Raw genomic sequence first — 22037 nt, forward strand, 5'->3', positions numbered from 1 at the left:
CACAGTGTACCAGGCGAAAAAGTTGCATATTACACAGTTTTAAGGTTGAAAAGTTACAGAGTGGGTTTTTAACAGCTGGTGAAACATAGTTGTTTTTTTAGAATCCTAATAGACTTTAAACTCCTACCTATTAAAAGTTGCCACAAATTTGGTAATTTGGTCTTTGTTTCAATGTTTTGCAGGAGTAAAAATAAACTGACATGGTGGGTAAATGAGCTCATTTTTGTGATACAAGCTTTTACCATCACATACATTCTTTTTAAGTTTCTTGGTATGTTTTTATAATCCAAAATAAATCCACATGCTGCTGATCTCTGCTTTTCTCCACCGCATCACCCAACATATCAATTTAACTTCAGCATAACATAATGAATGGTGGAAATACAGTTGTAGATTAAAATAACCATTGAAGAGTCTAAAATAGGGAGGAGTTTGTAAATACACAGAAGTGAGGTGACTATAAATCATCACAGAGTCCCTTAGAGGTGACTCACTTCTTGCACAGTAAAGGACATATTTGTTTACCAACACCTCTCCGCCATGATAGTTCATGTCTCCCTTGAGGACCAACCACATGCTCTCTGCACTCGGGCCATGAGATGTCTGGTTTGTGAAGCAAATTAATTCCCAGTTGGAGGATGACTATTATGAATGGGTTTGGCTGAAGAGACAAATGAGCCATCCATTCTTTTGCACCCCACAACAAAAATGCTTGAGGGTTGTTCTACTTTTGTAGGAGGAAAAATGTGGCTTTGTACAGTAGCTCAGGGGACTCTTTGCGTGGGGCTGGAAGGGCAGTTATGTTAACGTACGTGGGGCGGAAACACACCCAGAGGAAATCTACCAGCAAAGATGATGCAGAGCTGTGAAACTGAATTTGGCTCCTTCACATTGATTATATCCCTCTTCAGATGCAGGATTCTTGTTTAGGAGTCTTGCTACACTGTGCTGACATTTCCTCTGTGTCATTAGTTTAGACCAGTCTCTTGACATTCAGCTTAATAATGTTGTTCGAGCTGTGACTGCCATGTTTCACATAACTAATTCTTTTACAGTGCCATCCCTTATGTTAGAAGCCTGTTTTCTATTATATACTCAAAACAAGTTCAACATAAAACATGATGCTTCAGCGGTTTATGCAAGGCTCAGGAAGTGAAGGCATTGGGACTGTTAAAGCAAAGAGATGTAGAACAGATCTTTAAGTACCCTTTAGAACATTATTGTGAATATACAAGTGTCAAAACACTAACATTTGATAAACATATCATATTTATCAGCACTCTGATGGATATGAAATGTTTTGAAACTATGCAGTTGTGCTGACAGTGAAGTTTCCACTTATTTCTATAAGGGAAGTGGATTGATGATTCTTTTGGTTCTGCAAAGTTTGATCCTAACATGATATTTTTTCTTATTTAACATTTGTGATCCACGTGTTAAGTTGTTTTTAATCTAGTAATTATGAAGATGTTCTAATGGCAGAATATACACATATGTAATCAATTAATAGTTCAAGAGTACCTTTCTGTGATATGAAATACAACTACAACTGTTTGCAGAAGTTATTATAAAAACGTTACCATGTTAATAATTACTTATTACAAACCTTTTATTAAAATGAGATAATTAGAAACTCATGACAAAACTCACCTTCACTTTTTTTTTCACTCATAGGGCTCCATTGTTGCTAGGCTACAGCATCCTAACACAGTTATTGTAATCTCTGGAGACTTCAGTGTCTCCTCCTCTCCAACATTACCAACCTTCCAACAGTTTTCCAGCTGCTCCACCTGAAAAAATAAGATGTCTGACTTTTTTATGCCAATGTTAAAAATGCATACAGCTTCTCTACTCTGCCTCCTTTAGGAAGAGCAGACCAAAATCTGGTTCTTCTCACCTCCAGCCACAAACCAGTTGTTCAGTAGCAACCATTCATCCCCCAAAACTATTAAAATCTGGTCAAATGAAGCTGAAGATGCTCTGAGAGGGTGCCACAGACTGGAATGTCCTCTGTGAATCACATGTAGATGACATCAATGGCATGACTGAATGTGTGACAGATTATATCAGCTTCTATGTGAATAGCATAGTCCCAACAAGAACAGCAAGGTGCTTCACCAATAACAAACCCTGGATCACCAGTGACCTAAAAAAAAGCTGCTAAACATCAAAAAGAGAGCCTTCAGGGATGGAGACAGGAAGTTATTAAGGATAACATAAAAACAACTTAAAACAAAAGATTAAAAAGTCCAAGGAGGACTACAGGAAAATGTTAGAAAGCAGCCTTAGCAGAACAACATGAGGGATGTGTAGTCAGGAATGATAAAGACCACCGGCTTCAAGTTAAAGGGGGATCAGGCTGATGGAAGTCTGGACATAGCTAATGAGCTGAACATGTTCTGCGATAGGTTCAGTTAACCCCTCGCCTCCAGTGCAACAGAAAACACACCCTCCAGAAGCCCACAGCTTTTCTGTCACACCTCCACCATGTCACCCTGCAGCTCAGTCATGGACCTTCCCACAACCTTATCTCTGATTACTCTGCAGTTGTGGGGTGTATCAGTGATGGACAAGAAGCTGAGCACATAAAAATTGTCAGTGTGGATACAATCACCTCATCTCATCATCATCATCATTATCTCCTTGTTTTTGAAACAAGAGTAAACAAAACATTGCTGATATCCTGGGGATATATATATATATATATATATATACACACATATTTATATATAGGAAGAGGTGGAGGTGGTGGAGGAATACGAGAACCTTGGAGTTCAGTTAGACAACAGGCTGGTCTGGAAATGCAACACAGAAGCCATCTGTAAGGGACTAAGTAGAATCTGTTAAGGAAGCTAAGATCATTCAATGTCTGCAACAAGATGTTTCATATCTTCTATAAGTCTGTTGTAGAAAGTGCAACCATCTTTGTAGCCATCTGTTGGGGCAGCAGCTTCAGAGCCAGAGACTTAAAGAGACTGAATAAACTGATCAAGAAGCCAGGTTCTGTGCTGGGGATAACTCTGGAGCTGCTGGAGTTGATGGTCCAGGAAAGAATGCTGCACAAACTGCTGAAAATAATGGACGATTCTTTGCATCCTCTACACAACACAGTGAGGGAAGAACAGTCTTGTAACAGATCATTCCTGCCAGCAGCCATTACCCTCAGGACCAAAGCACTAAATTCTTCTAACTAATTATTATTATTTTAATTTAATTTCATTATTTGTGGAGTAGATAGAAGTATGGAAAACAGCTCTTTGTGAGTCGGTGACATGACACGCTTTGTGAGGAGATCAGTAATGTGACGCGAATGCTCAGGAGGCCCCATCATGTCATTTCAATCTGATCCCAGCTTTGGATGCAGTCAATGTGACACCGGCATATTACCCAGGGATTAGATTCTTTAACAGCGGCGAGTGAATGAAACTACATCTCACACTCCTGTTAGTAAACTTTAACTGTAATAGAGTCTGGCAGGGTAAATGAAAAGACTAAGGCAGCCAGGCATCCCTCACATCATCTCAGTCAGTGAAGAGCAGATTATTGTGTTATATTATGATGATGAGGAGAACATCAGAACCTTCATGTTAAATATACATAAACATGAATATTAAATACAAACATGACTGGATTAAAACCCTTTCCTTCGGTTCATTTCATCATAACTTCTCATTGCACTCACATCATTCCCATGTGCATTTGTCCTGATTCTTGACATTCTCCATATTATTTTTATAAAGCATGGATGGGTAGGTGTTTAAAAAGCACACAGGACAGATGACAGTGAATGACATATTGACCAAATTCCATGCTATGTGAGATAGAAGAACAATCCTTTTTTCCTCAATCAGCTTATGAGACAACAGCTGCTGATGAATACTTGAATCCCTCTTAGTCTTCCTGTAGTCTGCTTTGTGAGCTCACCAAGCTGCTCAGTGCCTCTGTAGAGCCTTAACTAGTCAAACAGAGGAGGGAGATTCCCATTTATGCCCGCCTACTCTCACCAGTGGATGCCAGCACCTCAGTGAGCAGTGGAAAAGTGCTAATCCCTCGGATTGTATTTCAATCTTCAACAAACCTTCATGGCTCATTTTTTTATTATTATTTAACATTTTTTTTGGATTGGATTTGTCCTTGCGAGTTGAAAGACAAAATAAGCAAGAGTCTGTAGATCTTCTGCTGTACATTTTTAGCTTGACCAAGTCAGAGTTTATGTTTTTGGTGGCATTGGTTTATGTTGACTCTTGGCAACATGACTAAGTAATGGTTGAATTTTGATGACATTTTCAGGAAATCTCCAAAATGGAATAAGGAACAAAGTATTAGATTTTTGGGGGTGATCCAGATCATCATCTAGATCCAGGATTTTTAAGAATTCTTTACAGGCACAGGGCAGACACAAACATCTGGGAACATCACTGAACTTTGTCGCATCCTGGTTTTTCGCCATTAAAAACAAAAGGTTGCTAAAAGCGTAACGCCATTGGATTTCAGTGTCAATCCTCCTAGATTTTGCTTTATTTAGTTTCCGTAGTTCCTTTTTAATATGCAAAAAGTTGTGCTGTAGTTTGCTGCCAAAAACAGAGCTGTTCTACAGCCAAGAGATCGACCTTCAAACTACGTCTTTCGAAAAAACACAAAAGCCCAGAAATATGTGATACTCCTGAAGGTACACCTTGGACTCCTTGTTCAGATCCTTTTGTGACTGGCGAGTAAAACATTATAATATTACTATTTAAAACTTACGGTTGTTTTTGTTTAGGTGACAAAAATACCATAAAATGGCTGGTTACAGTAACAATAACAAATGTCTGTTAGAAGTTTTTGAGAAGTTCTCTGTGTTTCTTGTTAGCAGCTCCTTCACAGTGTAACAGCAGATAGACATAAGGGCATTTGTACAGTCCTACTGCCACTAGCTTCACCTCATCTTTTTCTATCCTTGAAACTGAGAATCCTTTTATGACATTATAAATGATTTTCTATCAAAAACTGACATAAAACTTAAACTATGATAACAAGTTGCACACTTTAACACGGATGCTGGCATGAGTGGTTTAACTTTCAAGCTATTCATAGTTATGTGACCACTGGGTTGTGATGTAGGGCGGCTGTAGTTCAGGAGGAAGAGCAGTCGTCTTTTGACCGGAAGGTAGGCGGATTGATTCCAGGCTTCCACTGACTACATGCCGAAGTGTCCTTGGGCAAGACACTTAACCCCACGTTGCCTCCCGATGTGCCTATCGGGGTGTGAATGTGTGTGTGAATGTGACAAGTAGTGTAAAGCGCTTTGAGTGGTCAATCTGACTGGAAAAGCGCTGTATAAGTACAAGTCCATTTACCATTTACCTTTTAGGTTTGCACCCGCCAATGAGGGATAATGATAAGTTTGCCATTAGAGCTTCTAACTCAAAAACTAATGACCACAGTCATCGGTTAAAAAATAGAGAATTACAATGGCTCGGTGGAGGTCTGTGATCTTTGAGTGCTTCTAGTTTGATATAAAATACTACCAGTTTTAAGTTTATTTTTTACATGCAAACAGTGATGCATGAGGTTTTTCACAGAGAACAGTACAGTGTATGCCTTCAGATCTGCTTTTACCCCATGAATCCTCAAGAACTCTCAGGTCTGGTTGAAGAGGTCTTTTAATGATACCTGTATAATGACAAAAAACCAATGATTTGGCATAATTTTCTTATAGCCTTAATATTTCTCTTGATGACATGTTTATATGTAACAAATCATGGGTTTCAACCCTAAACAGACTGTGCTATTTTGATAAAGAACAAGGCTGAGTTTGAAGTTTCACTGTGGATTTATCAATGAATTGAAAAATGAATTGACAGTGTCCATCTATGAGGGCTATGAGTTTTTTTTTTTTTTTTTTAAATCAGCCTGCCATCCAGTTAAAGTACATTTAAAAAGGTAAGAATGCGGGTCAGAAATCTTAAGACTTGCTAATTTCTTGCTTTCCTCAGATTAGGCTTCAAAATTCAGTGACTCAGCTGTGTTTCTTGTGTACTCCAAGTGTCCTACAGTGTCACACATCCTCGACAAGGAAAGCAGTGGTGTCTGTGGAGCTTTCGTTCCAGCCGGATACCACCTGATTTAACTCATTATCCTGGCTCCTGAAATAGTCAGACCTATTAAATAGCTCTTAATCAAGACCATGCTTCATTAAATCAAGGAGACTTTTAAAGAAAGCTTCCAGGACTCCTTTGTCACGCCTGAAGCTGACCACCACAGCTGCTAGAGGTGGCTTTATGACAGCCTCCAAAAGGAAGGAAGCTTAGCTTGAACTCGGGTGAATACTAACACATGACGACTTGATTGACTATGATTAATGAACATGTGTATGATGGTGTTAGGAGCATGTTTGCATAGACTCCTGCTGATGTTGTAAGGCCCTCTCAACTATGAATGTCAACTGACTGATGTGATTGATTTTCTAGCTCTGTTTTTTACTGAGCCTGTTGGCTATTTACTATTCTAAGAGACATTCAAGATTATCTATCTACCTTATTTTTCCTTATATTTAGATAGTTAAGACATTTTATTTAATATTCAGACAAATCTGACCACATACATCTACTTAATTCAATATGTCAGTACACTTGTGAGAAAAATATTTGTCACAAAACACAAAAGGATGCACCAGGTTACCTCAAATGGCTGCACCAGATGGACACTAAACGGGGTTTGAAGGTAACTGATTTTGTGTCAGTATCACTGGCTACAGAAAAACCTCTAAGCAGCTTTTTTTTATCCAGCAAACCACTAAAATGAGATTAGGAGTCTAATAAAATAATGATGCAAATGACTGAGATCTTAAGAGACTTGAGCTACTTCTGATCAGTGATTGCATCGTCCAAGATGTTTCCCGGGGACTTTGAATATGGTAATCAAATTACATAATCGTGTTGTTTTTAACAAAGTAAATATCTAACGGCCTGAAAGTCTCACTTACATTAAGTCAGAGTGTCTTTTATATACACAGAACAAGTGCTCCCATGATTAGATTTACTGTAAACATGGACACCAAGCCAGAAAAACAATAATGGTTTCATACAGTGAAATATCATAGAACTATTTAATTTGAAAGAGTATAGCCTGATTAAATAAGATTTTTCTTAAATACACAGCAAAACAGAATCATACAGCACATGAAATGTCTCGTAGCATTTTCTTTGTGCAGTGCTGAATGAGCTCACCTCGCAGCGTCTCCAGTTGCACTCTCGCAGAAAGAGATATGAACCTGACATCCACACCTCTGAACGGCTTGTCTTTAACTGCATCAATCTTTTCTAACATAATACAGTAAGTCAGGGGTGTCCAAAGTTGGTCTTCGAGGGCCACTGTCCTGCAGTTTTTTAATGTTTACCTGCTCCAACACACCTGACTCAATTTAAATTAATCCAACAGCCTATGAAGTTCTGCACAATGACTTATTAATTTGAGTCAGGTGTGTTGGAGCAGGGATACATTGAAAACCTCCAGGATTGTGGCCCTTTGAAGACAGGAGCTGGACAACCTTGCAGTAAGTGATCTTCACCCCACTAAATAAATACACATCACAAACCAGTGCGGATAGGTTCTGGGGAAAAAAGAGGGACTGAAGAAAACGAAACCTGAGCCTAGCATTGTGCTTCTAGTAGGCAGCACTGGTTTCGTCAAGTTCTGATATTACCCATGCAGAGCCCAGTCCACACCAGCCAACCTCAAGGAAAATGCTTGGCTCATGCCAAGGTATTGATGCTTCCAATACTGTGTTATTGTGTGTAGACTGGACTTCTGTATAGCATGTGGGCACATAAAAAAAATAAAATAAAACTTATGCTCCATGGATTAAACTCTAAATTAACCCACACATTCAAAATTACCCAAGGAATGAGAGAGTGATAAAATATTAAATATTATGGAAACTGGATATTCTCATTTTGCTCCTGCAGCTAGATGATTTATGAGCTGAAACATTCATAAACCAACAAACATTGTTGACTGACAATTGTAAAATAAAAACTAACTTGCAAGTGTATGAACTTCAGGGAAAGAAATCTGATTGGACCAGGAACAACCGACTGATGCGTCACATCAAGAGGTCTATGGAAGAGCATCATTTAAAATTCCAAGCTATAGAGACCCACTGCTCTGAATAATTAATGTCTTGAGCTTCCATTCTGAGGTCACATCAACAGTGGGAAACGCAAACGTTAATATTTTAGTGGTCCTAATTAATATTTACATAATATTTTAATATGTCTCTTGCTTAAACTACATATTTTTTCAGAATTCTTGGAAAAAAAAGTTTCTGAAATATTTTTCTTATAGTATTATATTGAAATAATCAAATATACTGTGCAGATGCTTCTGGGTATTTGTTTTAAACCAAAATTGCATTTTCATAAAACTTAGCACAATTGTCCTTAATTATCATGAAACAATCATATCAACCTTTTTCCCCACAAGAGCAACTGCATAATTTCCAGACTATACCTGACAATAACCCAATAGAATTACTAACAAATTCCATGGTTACATCTCAGATATCATGCACACAGACATGCATCTGACTTCAAAACAAAGTGTTGTCAACAATAAAATGAAGTCAACAGTTTTAATTACTGACAGTAGAACATCTGCTCTGCTTAATTAGCCCCATATAAAAGATATTGCTAAAATGGAACAGTATCTTTGCATGATATGATCTTAACATCGCACAGATTGATCCAACTTGCATGCATGTAATGAGAAACATATACAGCATGAATATTGAAACATGGATAAAACAGAATATTGTATATTCTTACATATAAGGGATAGAAATGCACAGAGCTTTTCATTTCAACCCCTAATGAAACCTTTGTGGCATTCTAGACAAGAACTTCTGGCCTCTTCTTCATGCATTTTCAATGAATATTGCAGGTTTAGTAATATATCATGAAATATTAAATTTTAGTTTTCAATGCTCCAGAGTACTGACTCAGGAGCAGTTTTATATTACATAATCAACTGTCTGGAAGCTGGAGTATCTCTGCCAACCAGCAGTATAAATTTCAATCCATTCACCTCTAGAAAAGAGGCTTTCATTAACCACTCAGGAGGGGTAATTGTTTTCCATTATGAGCGCCTGAGAGTGTATGATTATATCACGTCAAACATGCAGTTTTAGAAGCTCTGCAACAATCTTCTGATTTCCATTGATAGATATGTAATGCATGACTAGGCTTCTCGTCATTGGCTATTTAGTCATGTTTAATGCTTTTTTAATCTTATATCTAATGTCTCACACGAATTTCAATCCGCACTCTTGATGCCATTTGCTGTATGAAAATTGACGTCAAATTGCATGACGTCAAAGCTATCCTCCCTTATGCATAAGCATAAAAAGTAATGATGTGCAGCAGTTGCAAGCCTTGCCTGGTGTTGACTGACCTCTTGTTTACCTTTGTCATGCACCTGCACGTGCAGTGGGCAGGCAATAGTCGCTCTGTCGGGATCTATCATCTCGTGAATATTGAAAGTGATGCAAACTGTAACTGATAAATGAGTGAGCGTGTAGTTTAGTTGAAATCTAAATTATCTGCATTTTTTCCCTCAGTGTGTATGTAACAGAATATTTTTAAATGTTGTGTGTATATTATAAAAAAGAAGAAAAACAAACAAAAATTAAAGCCCTTGACATGAACGTGGCTGCACAAAGGCGTGCGTCTTAATCATGCCAGTTCAACGGTTCCATCACAGCTACAACAGTTAATGCAAAATAAGCAAAAATCAGAGCCTGGTTTCTTACCTGTAAATGCCCCTGGTACATATTGAGCGCACAGTCGCGGATCTCTCCGTTGGCGGATCTTCACACTTCCAGCCTTGAAGCGGGCAGAGTGTCAGTCTGGAAGTGTAGACATTGGAAACCGCAGCAGTTTTTGTACCGGAGGTCCGGAGAAACAGACACAGCGGAGCTGTCCTCTCCTCAGGTGCTGAAGCTCTGCGCTCATCAAGGATGTCTGAGTGCGGAGACTACGAGGCGCACCGGGAGCGCGACTTTTGTTTTTAAAAGCTCGCAAATTCCTCACTGCGCGGTTATGCTGGATTTTAACAAGTACCGTTTTGTGATTGCGAAGACGCAGCCTCGCGGTCTTTGCAGGAAAAAGACTAATTCTCCCTAATCTAAGTCTTCATAGTCAGCGCACTCCGATCTCTCTCCTTCTTCCCTCCTCTCTCCGCTAAATGTTTTGAAGCTCCTCTGGGTTCATTCTCTTCTTATAGTGCGCTCTCTCCTGTTTGTCAACTCACCTCTGTAACCCAGCCCTCTGGTGCCTCCTCCAGTGCTGACGTATCTACTCCACAAGGAGGCACGCAAGCACATTTCCCTTTCACTCCAGAACATGTTTAGAAGAACACCGCAAATTCCCCAAACGCGCATGTAATTTAGTTATTTCTGCCGTAACAGTTCATCATTTTACTTCAACTGCAAGTTTATATGCATTTTTCCATATACATAATTTCTTTAGTAATAATGCCTGAGTGTGTTATCTGCATCAGCTGTTGTTCCCAGTCCTTCCTCATTAGTGGGAGAAACAATTATATAACGAAAGACATGCAAGACATACGGTCATTTCTGGCTAATTGTGGATAAGAAGTAGAACAAAGATTACCCTACAGTGTATTTTCATACACAACAACTTTACTATGAATATGAAAGAATCCTTGGACTTTTTAATGGGTTTTGCCTCAATGATTGTATGAACAGAAACTTTTTTATGCACAGTTTTCATGTCTCATAAAAAAAAAAAAAACAGCATGATATCACATACAGAGGCTATTTTCTTGTGTTGTGTACTGCACCTTTGATCGTTTAAATTCCTGTTACAGTAGTTTTATTGGTATTGTTAGCTTGTAGTAGTATTTATTTATTTGATAATTTATTCATTTGCCCACAGCATTCCAACAGGCAACAAATCAAGTGCTAAAATAATAATCTCATAAATAATGCACTGACTGTTGGGGTTGCATTTTAAATACAATAACTCTAAATACCCAACAGTTCAACATAGAAATAATGCAGTTAACTTGTACATTTTTCTAAAGGGTTTTAAAAATATATTATCTGATGAGACCAGACAAGGTGAGCTCTATTCATTTGTACCTTTTAGTAATTTTTTATACACCACGTGATTAATTATATTACTGTATGTTGAACAAATCACCATTTATTCCCTGAACACAACCACAGTGATTCATTGTTGTGTTTGATAATATGATGTGATGTAGTTTCTCTTCCCTTACTGTTAACTGAAAGAAATCCACCACTTTAACATGTTCACCATATGCTTTGGAAACACACCCTGAGTTTTCCTAGCAGAGAATCATTAGAGTTTGGTGAACAGGAAAGGATAACAATCTACTAAGAATTCACTGCCAACTATGTGGATTGAACCACCATCTGGGCATATTGTATACACTGCACTGAGGTTATACCACAAGTGTCAAATTTAAAGCTGTAGGAAGCAACTAATCACACTGGCTGTAGCTCCGAGAAGGCAAGCAGGGATAAAAACTGTGAAAATGCCACTACCCAGAAATCATTTTATGTGACAAGAGTGAAATGCACCCAAAGCTGTCTTGACATGCTAAGAGCCAAAAAAAAAAAAAAACCCTGATCAAACTATCACCTATCATACCCACTGCCAGATTTTTTTCAGGGTAAACAGGGTTTAGATGTTAGAAGTAAATTTACATTGTAAAACATGGCAACTTGTGTGGCTTTAACTTTGCTTTCTCTTTCACCTTCTGGATGAAAAATTATGTTCTGCACTAATTAACACTGACTGAATGTCAGTGTTAATGACCCCTACCAACATAGCAACAGCCAAAACCTCACAAAACACTAAGTGTACGTGCAGTGTCGCATCAGGAACACAGCAGTCCTTTCCATGTGCAGTGTTTTGATATAATTTGTTTCTCACTCTCTCCAGCCCCTGGGTAAAAGAATCAATAAGATTATTTACCTGTGAGTTTATTATTTTCACCCAATGAACACAGACAATAATTTGAAAGGAGAAGATTACTTTAGGGGAAAAATATATGGTTGTTTGTATCTTGGTAACAAGCAAAGTTGGAATCTATGAAGGAAAATTGGGCCAAAGTACCCTGTTAGTAAATTATTTTATAAATGGAAATGGTGTAAAATATAACAAGTTTGGAATTTCATGTTGATTATGTTGTGGTATATACAGAAACTTGTCTGATAAATGAGGAATACACTGAGCCTCTACATGTAAATGGGATTCTGAGGATAAAATAGTGTCATTTCCATTGATCATCATCATAAGATTGACATATTTGTTAACAGTGAAACATAAATAAACAAACAATTTTACAGATTGTCATGAAATTTAAAACAATACAGATTAACAACTTTAACGATATAAGATAGATAGAATAAAAAAGGTCTTCCTACACTGACTGTGGCAGAAGATGCCTTTGCTCTCTACGTGTGGGTAACTGCTTATTTCCAGGCTTTTACAATAATCGTGGGACTGAGGATGCTGTCGGGCTACAAATATTAACATAAGACAAACCATGAATCCAAACCTGGAGGTGTGAAGTGCCTGTTCTCCACACCCAAGCATATCTGTTCTTGTAAAAGAATCATACCTTAACACATGCATGTTGTGCCATCAGCAGCTGCAGTGGTGTTACTAGTGCGTCACCTGGATATTAGTACAGCATGCTTTTTTAACTGTTCATTTATAACACCTTTCTACACTATATCTCAGTAATTACATGTCAGCATTCAAAGCTGCTCACAAGTAACTGTACCAATTACCAAAAAAGCTTTTCAGGAGATTTAAATCTATAATCAAAGAGCTACTAAAGTGGAATGATGTCTGATTTTAAAGTTAAAATAATGCTTAAATATTTTGGATGAAGTGAATAATGAAGAGATGATCAGTTACATTTCAGGCCATGAACAGGTCCTCATTAATTATTCACATGACAAATGTTGTAATTAAAAATGAAAATCTCCATTTGAGTCTATATGTCATCCAGTACTTGCTGACAGGTGTGTCACTGATGTCACAGTTGATTTACTTGTCTCCAAACACTCCAACTGTGTGTGAATACAGAGTAAAAGCACATAGAAAATGGTTGAGATCAGTGTTTGCAGCTCCAGATTGAAGGCTTCTGCATGCAGCTGCTGCACATCATTAGGCCCTACACAGTGTCACATACAACAGAGACTGCATGTCAGTCACATGTCGGTGTGTTGTTCTGTATAAATTCAATTACACTTCTTTCAAGTACAACACTCAGAATGTTGCTGTCATAGCCCCAGAAATGATTTCCAGGCAGCTAGTTGTCGCACAGCAACAGGTCAGAGTGACGGCCAGCACAATTCAGCTCCTCCATTCAGACAGAAATTGGAGTCTGAGGGCCTCTGCTATTTGTCAGTCCTTCTGTTGTGTATTTGTTTTTGCTATGGAATAGAGCAATGACGTCATTATCAAGCTTTGTTTAGGTGAGAGTCAGTGGCCCAACCTTCAGTCAGTGTCACTCTGCAATCTGAAAATGTCTGTTTTTGCAAAAAGCTAATAAAGGGAGTGGACAGAGACAAAGAGTCAAAAAAAACAATGAGACCATGAAATAAATAAATAAATAAATAAATAAATAAATAAATAAATAAATAAATAAATAAATATGTAATACAAAATACAGTTAATATAAATAATGTTTGATTCTAGATTATTTGGAGATATATAGTATTTTTCTTTTGTTTTAGATTCTAATTGCTCTTTTTCCATTCCATGGTGCATGCAGGTCAACGTGACCACTATTTTATTTATTTGTTTATTTATTTTTGGTTTTCCATTGTAGATAAACTCAGTTATATTCTATTTTACTGCTTTCTTGATCAATGTTGTTACATGCAGTTTAATAGAACTACAATTTGTGTTCAACTGGACTAGTCAATGGGACTGGTAAACATTTTCTAGAGAGGAATCAAGTTATTTACCAAAACCAAAGTGTATATGGCCCTGTGCTACTGAGGACTGTGTGAGAGACAGCTGAAGACATTTTTTTTTGGGGGGGGGGGGGGGGGGGGGGGGCATCATACATATTACTTTAGCCCGGATATACATGCTGTCATGACCTATGGTGAAGGAGGAGAGGAAGGATTAAAATGATTCAGATAAGACTCCAGAACAGGAGGCAGTCAGTGTAGGAGCTAAGACCTTATCAAAATGTGCTGCAAAGTCAAGAAAAAGAACAAGAAGTAAACACAACAGTATATAACTAGAGTAACACAGAAAGCTCAGCCTCAGCTTTGAGACAGCCAGAACTTAGAAATAGAAAGACTAAGGAAATAGTACAGAGAATTCTAACAAGAACTAAGCCTCTAAGAACCTTTTCTGGTGGTTCTCACCAAGGGCATTTTAAAGGTGTTGGTGGGAGTATTGCCATTCTTTTCTAGTTCCATGTGACTTTGCAGAGACTAAATGACAATATTTCTGGGTCCAGATCCAGTTAGGCATCAAAAGTATCACTTTTAAGGTAGGTCTTACCCCTCCTTTGGTAAAAATCTATCCTTGACTTTAAATAGTAAATAGTCTTGCTACAAAACAAACAAATGTGTTGATTACTTGACCTTCTTACTGTTTGTTGCAGAACTGCTTCTTTTCCTTTTCTCCATAAAGCCTGAAACCTAAAAGCCCCCCCCCCAAAAAAAAGCTATTCATTTTGATTTAGCAAATGGTGTAAGTCTGCTGTTTGGAGGACTAGTCATTAGCAGTGAACCGCAAAGCTGCAGAGGAGAATGACAAAAAGCTAATAGAGCAAACAAATTATGTCAAATGATCTGGAGTGGCAGACACTTTGTACCAGTTTACACTCCAACAAGCATGTTTCCCTGTGAGCCTCTGCTGTTCGTTGGCTAAAGGAATATATCAGCAGCTTTTTGTGAAATGCACCGTATAATAAGATTACTTTTATTACTGGATGTGTCAATGTTAATAGACTGGTTGCTATTTACTGTAAAGCTTGTTTACATGATTTTACTTTATGTGCTGCTCATAGGTCACCATTATATTCAGGTCACAGAAGTAGGCATAATTTTTCACAGAAAAAAAAAAAAAAAACACAACTAAATCTTTAAATAAGATTAAAGCCAGACTCTGTGATCCTAAATTGGAGCTAAATGTATCACATCAAAATGCCAACACACGTAAATGTTCAGCTTATGCACAAGAGGCACACGTGGGATCTCATGATGTATGTTAAGTGAACTGAACTTCAGGCATATACTGAGGTGTCACTGTTTCCTGTCATCTCGGCATCTAGCAGTAAGTGGATCTAAGCGCTCGCCCTGCTTCACTGACAGTCTGGACCTTTCAGTGGCGTATACTGTTTCTTTATCAGTGTCTCCAGTGAGCTGATTCCAGTTCAGCTGGAGTTTGATTAAACGAATGGTTAACCACAATTTATTGAAGGATTAAACAGTCTGCCTTTGCCTTGTTACACCCTCTGGTGAATTATATCCTAATTTATGTCTAGACTTTGGTTTCTAAGCTAGGGCAAGGATCAGGTACAGGTAATATTGTAGCTGCACAGGCTGAGGTGTAGTTCATTCTAACAGATATACCTGGTTACTAATTTGGTGAAAGGTTCACTTATAGATAAAAAGTAAGAGTTGTATCTGTTAGTGGTTGTCTTGTTAAAATATTTTCTTGCAGTCTTGCAGAAAAATCACTGTTTATATTGGGTGCAGTTCCTATGCAAGCCAAGACTTACATTATGGCTGGTAAGAGAATGTTACAATTCTGCTTTAAGAGGTGAACACAGATGCAAAGCAGCAAGCAATAAAAAATTCCTAATACATATGAGCTCTTGCCTATTTTGTGCATGTGAAAATCATTATATTAATATGCAATATCACCCATTCAGCACTTTTTAAAGTGTTTTTAAAGGTTTTATTAACACTGCACGGTAAAGCCCATATGTACCATCTTGTCAGATTTCTCAAGCAGCTCTGGCTTCTTCTGAGTACCATCAGCCCCAAAATACTGACCAGATAAAGTTCTCATCTTCAACCCACTCACCATGCAGGCCTCTCTGATGTTGGGCTATCACAGCGTTTGAATCTTTAATGCCCAGATGATATGTCCACAAACGAAGTAGCCTCTTTAAAAATGTACCATATCTACTTGTTGTTTCAGCTTCATTACCACAGTTATCTGTGCATGGGATTCATAATTAATATCTTTTGAATATTGCCTCAAATAAGCTGAGCCATAAACAAAAAACCTATTAATTCCCAGTGTAAACACTCATAGTATGTTAGCTGAACTTCTCCAGATTAACCAAACTAGGAATGTTCATGTACAGAAGTATTTCTATTTGTTGTGGGATACAGGGTTTTCCCGAAGAGCACAAAAGTGGATCAAGGGGTTGGCAGTGCTTTCATGTCTCTACCTACTGATTATTAGTGTGTTTAGAATGCAAATACAGCTGCCTGCTTTAACATGTAAGGTGGTCGATAAAAGCAGGTTGTATTCACTGGTCCACTGAGCTGCGAGTGCCTTCAAACAATGTTGACCCATCAGTGCTTCTTTGTTTTATCTGTGCACTTCAATGTGACAAGGTTAATTACTGCGGCATTAGCGATTATTAGAATTTTATTAAAACTCCTCTTTAGCTAATGCCAAAGGTGAACTCTTATCACAGTTTGAGAGAAAACAGAGGACCATGGAGCACTGATGGTTTTCTATCTAAATTCATAGTAACATATTTTTTTATCATAGAAGAATATTTGTTTGTTATTATTTTGTATGTTTTTTTTTAACTATGTTTGTGCTCATTTGTTAGAAATATACCATGATATTGTCTAGGTTAGTTACTTCACTCTTTCTTCCTAGAAACAACGACCTACATGTCATATAGTTGTTTGATGGTCTGTACAGGATGTTCCTACTTCTCACCTGGTATATCCTGGAATAGACTCAAACCTCTTGTGGCTACAAATGAGATTTGTTGTTTACAACAAAGCAGCAGTGGAGCATGTTAACAATGGAGCAGTGAAATAAAGCTCTGGTTGTTGACGTTATACAACCCTTCTATTCAAGATTGGAAGCAAAGCACCACCATGATGGCAGTAACAGTAAAGATAGTCTGACCATTGCGGTTGTACAGAATGACCATGTGTACATATTCCATGTATACTGAATCACACAGCTGATGCATATGAACAGCTGTGACTAATTCCAGCTGTGCAATTGCACTAGGTCTCACCATCATCTATGGTTTCAACTGAGCATCTTTTGAAAGAATAAACTTGTAATGAAATATTCAATGCATTTGCATGACTGCAAATGAAAGAATTAATGGATTTTACTTAAGATATGCATTATAATGCAAAATTCAGGTCTTGCAAACATGTTACACTACACTCCCACTGTGTATGTTGGGGTTAATGAAGTGCACCTACACATCCAGAGATGAAAAAGCTATTTTTAACTTGCAGACTCTGAAGCTGTAGAGTCATCACATAGCCAATAAAGGTTCATATGAATCCTACAGCCTTCTTTAGGTGTACTAACATTCTCCAACATATTAAGAGGAAGGAGGTTTCCAGGGGGGTATTCTAGAAATAATAATAATGGATTAGATTTATATAGCACTTTTCAAGGCGCCCAAAAGTGCTTTACATTGTATCCATTATTCATTCACTCCACATTCACACACTGATGGCGGAAGCTGCCATGCAAGGTGCTCGACCACGACCCCTCAGGAGCAATGAGGGGTTTGGTGTCTTGCTCAGGGACACCTTGACGGGATTGAGCTGGCAACCCTTGGATTATAAGATGACCACGCTACCCACTGAGCCATGCCGCCCCTAAATCAGGTTTACTGGTTTAGCTGGCTACGTTAACCTAGATTAAACGGTAATCTTTGGTTTTCCTTGGTAATCTTTAGGTCATTTTGGTATTCCAAAATGACTAATCTAGTCTGTCTTCCATCCCTGCAACATATTCTTATTGGCTGTGAAATAGGTATATCCCTTTGTGCTGAGCCTACAGCAATATTTATGGAAATTATTGGCCACTGGAGGAATTTTTTTCTAAAGTGCAGATGAGAAATTCTTACTAGCCTGAAGAATGCTTTTATAGTTTGCTTTTACTTGGATGCAGGGACGCTTGAGGGTAGACAGGTTGCATCTGCTTATAATATATCATTAATTTCATTAAATTATTTTCTAAACCTCTGAAGCTGGAGCCCATCTCAGCAATTAACAGGCAAGAGGCAGGGTACACCCTGGACCTACCATGGAGTTGTGAGTAGGTCTACCAGGTCTGGACCAACCCACTTGCACTTGAACCTACCCTAAGACACTCCTACTTCCCTTCTTACTGCCTACTTCATCTTTTTTTGCCTACTTTATCTCTCATCCACAGGGGAGCAAAAGAAACATTTATCCATTCAGTCAGTCAGTCCGTGGCTGACTTGTGGATAGACTTGTAACCTGCAGGAGACAGTAAACATTTCTGTGGCCAGTCTGCTGACACCTGCCTGTAACAAAAGTTTGACTGAAAGGACAAACAGTCTGAATATCACAGCAAAGCTCCAGAATCAGAGCTTTCTGTGTTTCTGCAGCACTCAAAAAGAAAAAAGAAAAAGAGGAGAAACTTTTAAAACACTCATTGATGTGATGGATATAAATGTGCAATGAAAAAGACTTCCCTCTTCCAGCACACTGATCACTCTACTAACAACATCATGTGGGTATAGTATTGAGTGTGTCTTCTCCAGCATGATAAGAATAAAAACAGCCAGAAGGAGGTCTGTGCTCACTTCACGCCTGAACTTGCTCTGTCTAAAAACATTTGAGAGATCTTTAAATCACCCCTTGATTTAGATTAAATTATTGACGTATTTAAAAAAGCTGATCTCGTTGACTAGCTACTTCTGTGAAACAGATAACACAGATGTGTTACTGAAAACAATTTAAGTTTGTGAGTAAAAGTACTTCACCTGTTATTAAAATAATGTGGTTTTACTTTACATGATAGTTCAGTTTTTCCACGCAGCTTTTTAACTGTTTCGGTGTAGAACATGTTTAAACTGCTTCATGGGAATGTTGTAATTGTATTTTTGGACTGAAATCTTAAAAAAAAAAAAAACTGTGGCTAAATGTTGACAGTGGATCTGAAATTTCTTCCTGTTTCATTTTGTTTCTTTAAAGAATAACCTGTTCCAAATTAAACAGTCAGGGAAATAACAGTGCAGTGCGATGCTGCTTTACTGTTCTTTTCTTACTTATTCTCTCTTGCTCTAATGATTTGTATATTGTACAAACTCCACACAGAAAGGCCACTGTTCAAACCTCCCCCCAGCCAAGGCTCGAACCAGTGACCTCCTTGCTGTCTCTCTGTGTTTGTCTGAGTTTACCAAATTTATCTCCTTAAACTCATAATCTTCACAATCCACAGAAGGGGAAAAAGGTTCAGCTTTGGTATTGTTTAAAATGTAATTAGTATAGCCCACGTTTATATTGACGATATTAATGCGTTCAGTTAAGATTCACCCAAAGTTACTACAGCCCATCCAAAAATTAAATTGTGGCCCTGCACCTGCCCTGTTGCATGTAGCGAGATATGACACATTTAATCACATTATCACATTTAACAGCATTCAGAGCAACGAGATAACGGGTGTGGTGAACTTACTGCCTATATTCTGGTTCTGTTTTGATACCAATATGTGCACGTGTGTTAAAAAAAATTGGAGCATCGTTCATTCAATAAATTCTTCTGGCCTTTAAGGTTTTGGCAGCTGTTACAATCCAGCCCAAAGAGGAGTATCATTGTCCCAAGTGGCAGGTGAAATCCACACAAACAGAAGCAAACAGGAGGGATGGACAGGTGGTGCTGCTCAAATCCAAGAAACTAAATAGAAGGGACAAACTAAATGGAAATTAACCAGTCTAAGTAATGTGCAAAACAAAGAAACAAAACTTGGCTAACTCCACTGAATACATAACAAAACACAGCTCGAAGCAGCAGCAACTAACTAATAACTTAACAAAAAAAAACTACTGTGAAGGTTGCAAATCTAGCTGTCCCAGTCTCCACACAACAATTTACAGCCCAACAAAAACCACTCGTAGAGGCGCAAGCCTAGACCTCAGCAAGACATAGAGGTCGGATACAATACAACACGTGTCAAATCACAAACAAGCAATCTCTACAAACTGTGCATGTCTAACAAAAGAACACAGCTGCCACTGAACAAGGGGATGTCGTGCCCTTTTATCCCTTGACTGTGGCAGCTTCAGCAATGATTGGTCCAAAGGGCAGTGAAGCAGGGAGCAGGTGAAGAAGGTGTGGAGCCAGTCCCAACTGGTGATAGAACATGGCAATTACAAAATGAAAGGGAACAGTTAGACCAATGGTGACAGCTAATAGCAATTATGATCAAAATCCAACCTTCAGCTAGCTGCAGGGCCATGGAGAGACCGTTAGAAGGTCAGGTTCTCAAAATGAGAGAAAATACACATAAAAACAAAAATTTAAAACACAATACTCCAATGTAATTTACAGCATTATGACACGGAGCAGAGAGCCCCTATGTACAAGCTTTGGGTCCCAGGGGGAGCACTCTTTATAAATAAACATGCAACACAATACTTAAAAGGAGCAATAAGCAGAAATTTGTAATGTTTAGATTTGAGGAATTAAAAAATGGCTATGTGAAGAACTAGAGATGTAATTTTATCAGGAGTATAGCAGGACGTCACACATCGTCTCTTTGTGTTGATATCCAGCACCGTGTTTACCAGCTGGTCAGGCCGTGCTTTTATATAAGTTTGGGTAAATCAACATGTTCCGCAAAATGGTGATATTGTTTTGCTCAGTGTGTTTGCACTTTGCACATTTATTCACAGACAAGGTGAGTTGGGGGAGGGGGGAAGAGGTAGAGGGAGGTGTGGCTCACAACACTGTTTTGGTCTACAAGCAGTGCACAACAGCAAACCTTGCAGTGAAATGATTTTGATTTTTGCCCCTTTAAGAAAATGTATCCAAAAATATTTATTAAATTTATATATATATTTATATTCCCAGGCCTGGACCGTCCAACAAAACCTAAATCGTAGCTAGGTGCTGCGGTGGCAAAACCTGTGTAAGGGACAGGCCATCAATAAGCTGGATGGACAACGCTAAGCTGGTTGTAGGTAGTGCCAACACAAGGTAAGAGACGGAGCACTTAGCTCAGAGAAGGGGGATTGTCAAACTCTCCCCCTTCTCTCTCGCTCGCCCCGGTGCTCCAAGGATGGGCGAGGCCTGTGTAGGGGGCAGGCTGTGACTTCAGCAGGCTGGCGACCTGTGGGAACCTGCAGGTTACACTGGCATGTCAGGGCAGGGCTACCACTAACTTATGTTCTTGCATCACAGCAAGTCCACAAAAAACACTAATACCATGTTAACCAGAGCCCTGCTGCAAACACAACCATGTCAGCACAACAGCAAAAAGACACTTAACTGAGAGGAGGGGGGATTGACGAATGCCCCCTCCACTGTTCCCACGGTGTGTCCTGTTGCCCCGCCACTTCTCTATGGTCTGCGTACTCACCCCAGCGGGATGTCCCCCAATGCGTTCTATACGCTGGTCCACGGTCCCACGCTGCCCCAGGATCTGTTCCTCAAGTCCACATGCTGCTCAGCGTCTGGAAACCCACCACGCTCTCTTCAATCACACACACCTGTGTCTAATTATCCCTGATGTCAGGGGCAGGGTTGCAGTCATGCACACATGCCTGCGTCACTCCCACTCTGACACACACACACACAGTCCAGTCACCCTGTGGCAATTACTACTTAGTTAAAAGCGACCAGTAAAGAAACAAAATTTAAACATAGAATTTTAAGGCAAACTGTGTCATACTGTGTCAAAAAAGGGTGTTATGATTCCCCCTGCAGATGTATTTGTGTTCTTTGGGCAGAGTTTAAATACCACAGAGTTGCATTAATCTTACCAGCAAAGGG

The 22037-nt window shown here is 38.7% G+C and overlaps 1 protein-coding gene across 2 annotated transcripts in view; it reads right to left on the minus strand.

Annotated features, from left to right (window-relative positions):
* The window catches only part of pex5la (peroxisomal biogenesis factor 5-like a), a 105160-nt gene extending 94940 nt beyond the window's left edge, over window positions 1-10220 (minus strand). For both annotated transcript variants that reach the window (XM_042006791.1, XM_042006790.1), the window contains exon 1: window positions 9791-10220. In XM_042006791.1, coding sequence (XP_041862725.1) covers window positions 9791-9811 — 21 coding nt within the window. In that variant the 5' untranslated portion in view covers window positions 9812-10220. The remainder of the gene's footprint in view (window positions 1-9790) is intronic.
* Window positions 10221-22037: the final 11817 nt, after the last annotated feature.

This window comes from Melanotaenia boesemani, chromosome 14, assembly GCF_017639745.1.
Source record: "Melanotaenia boesemani isolate fMelBoe1 chromosome 14, fMelBoe1.pri, whole genome shotgun sequence".
In the NCBI taxonomy this organism is placed as follows: Eukaryota; Metazoa; Chordata; class Actinopteri; order Atheriniformes; family Melanotaeniidae; genus Melanotaenia; species Melanotaenia boesemani.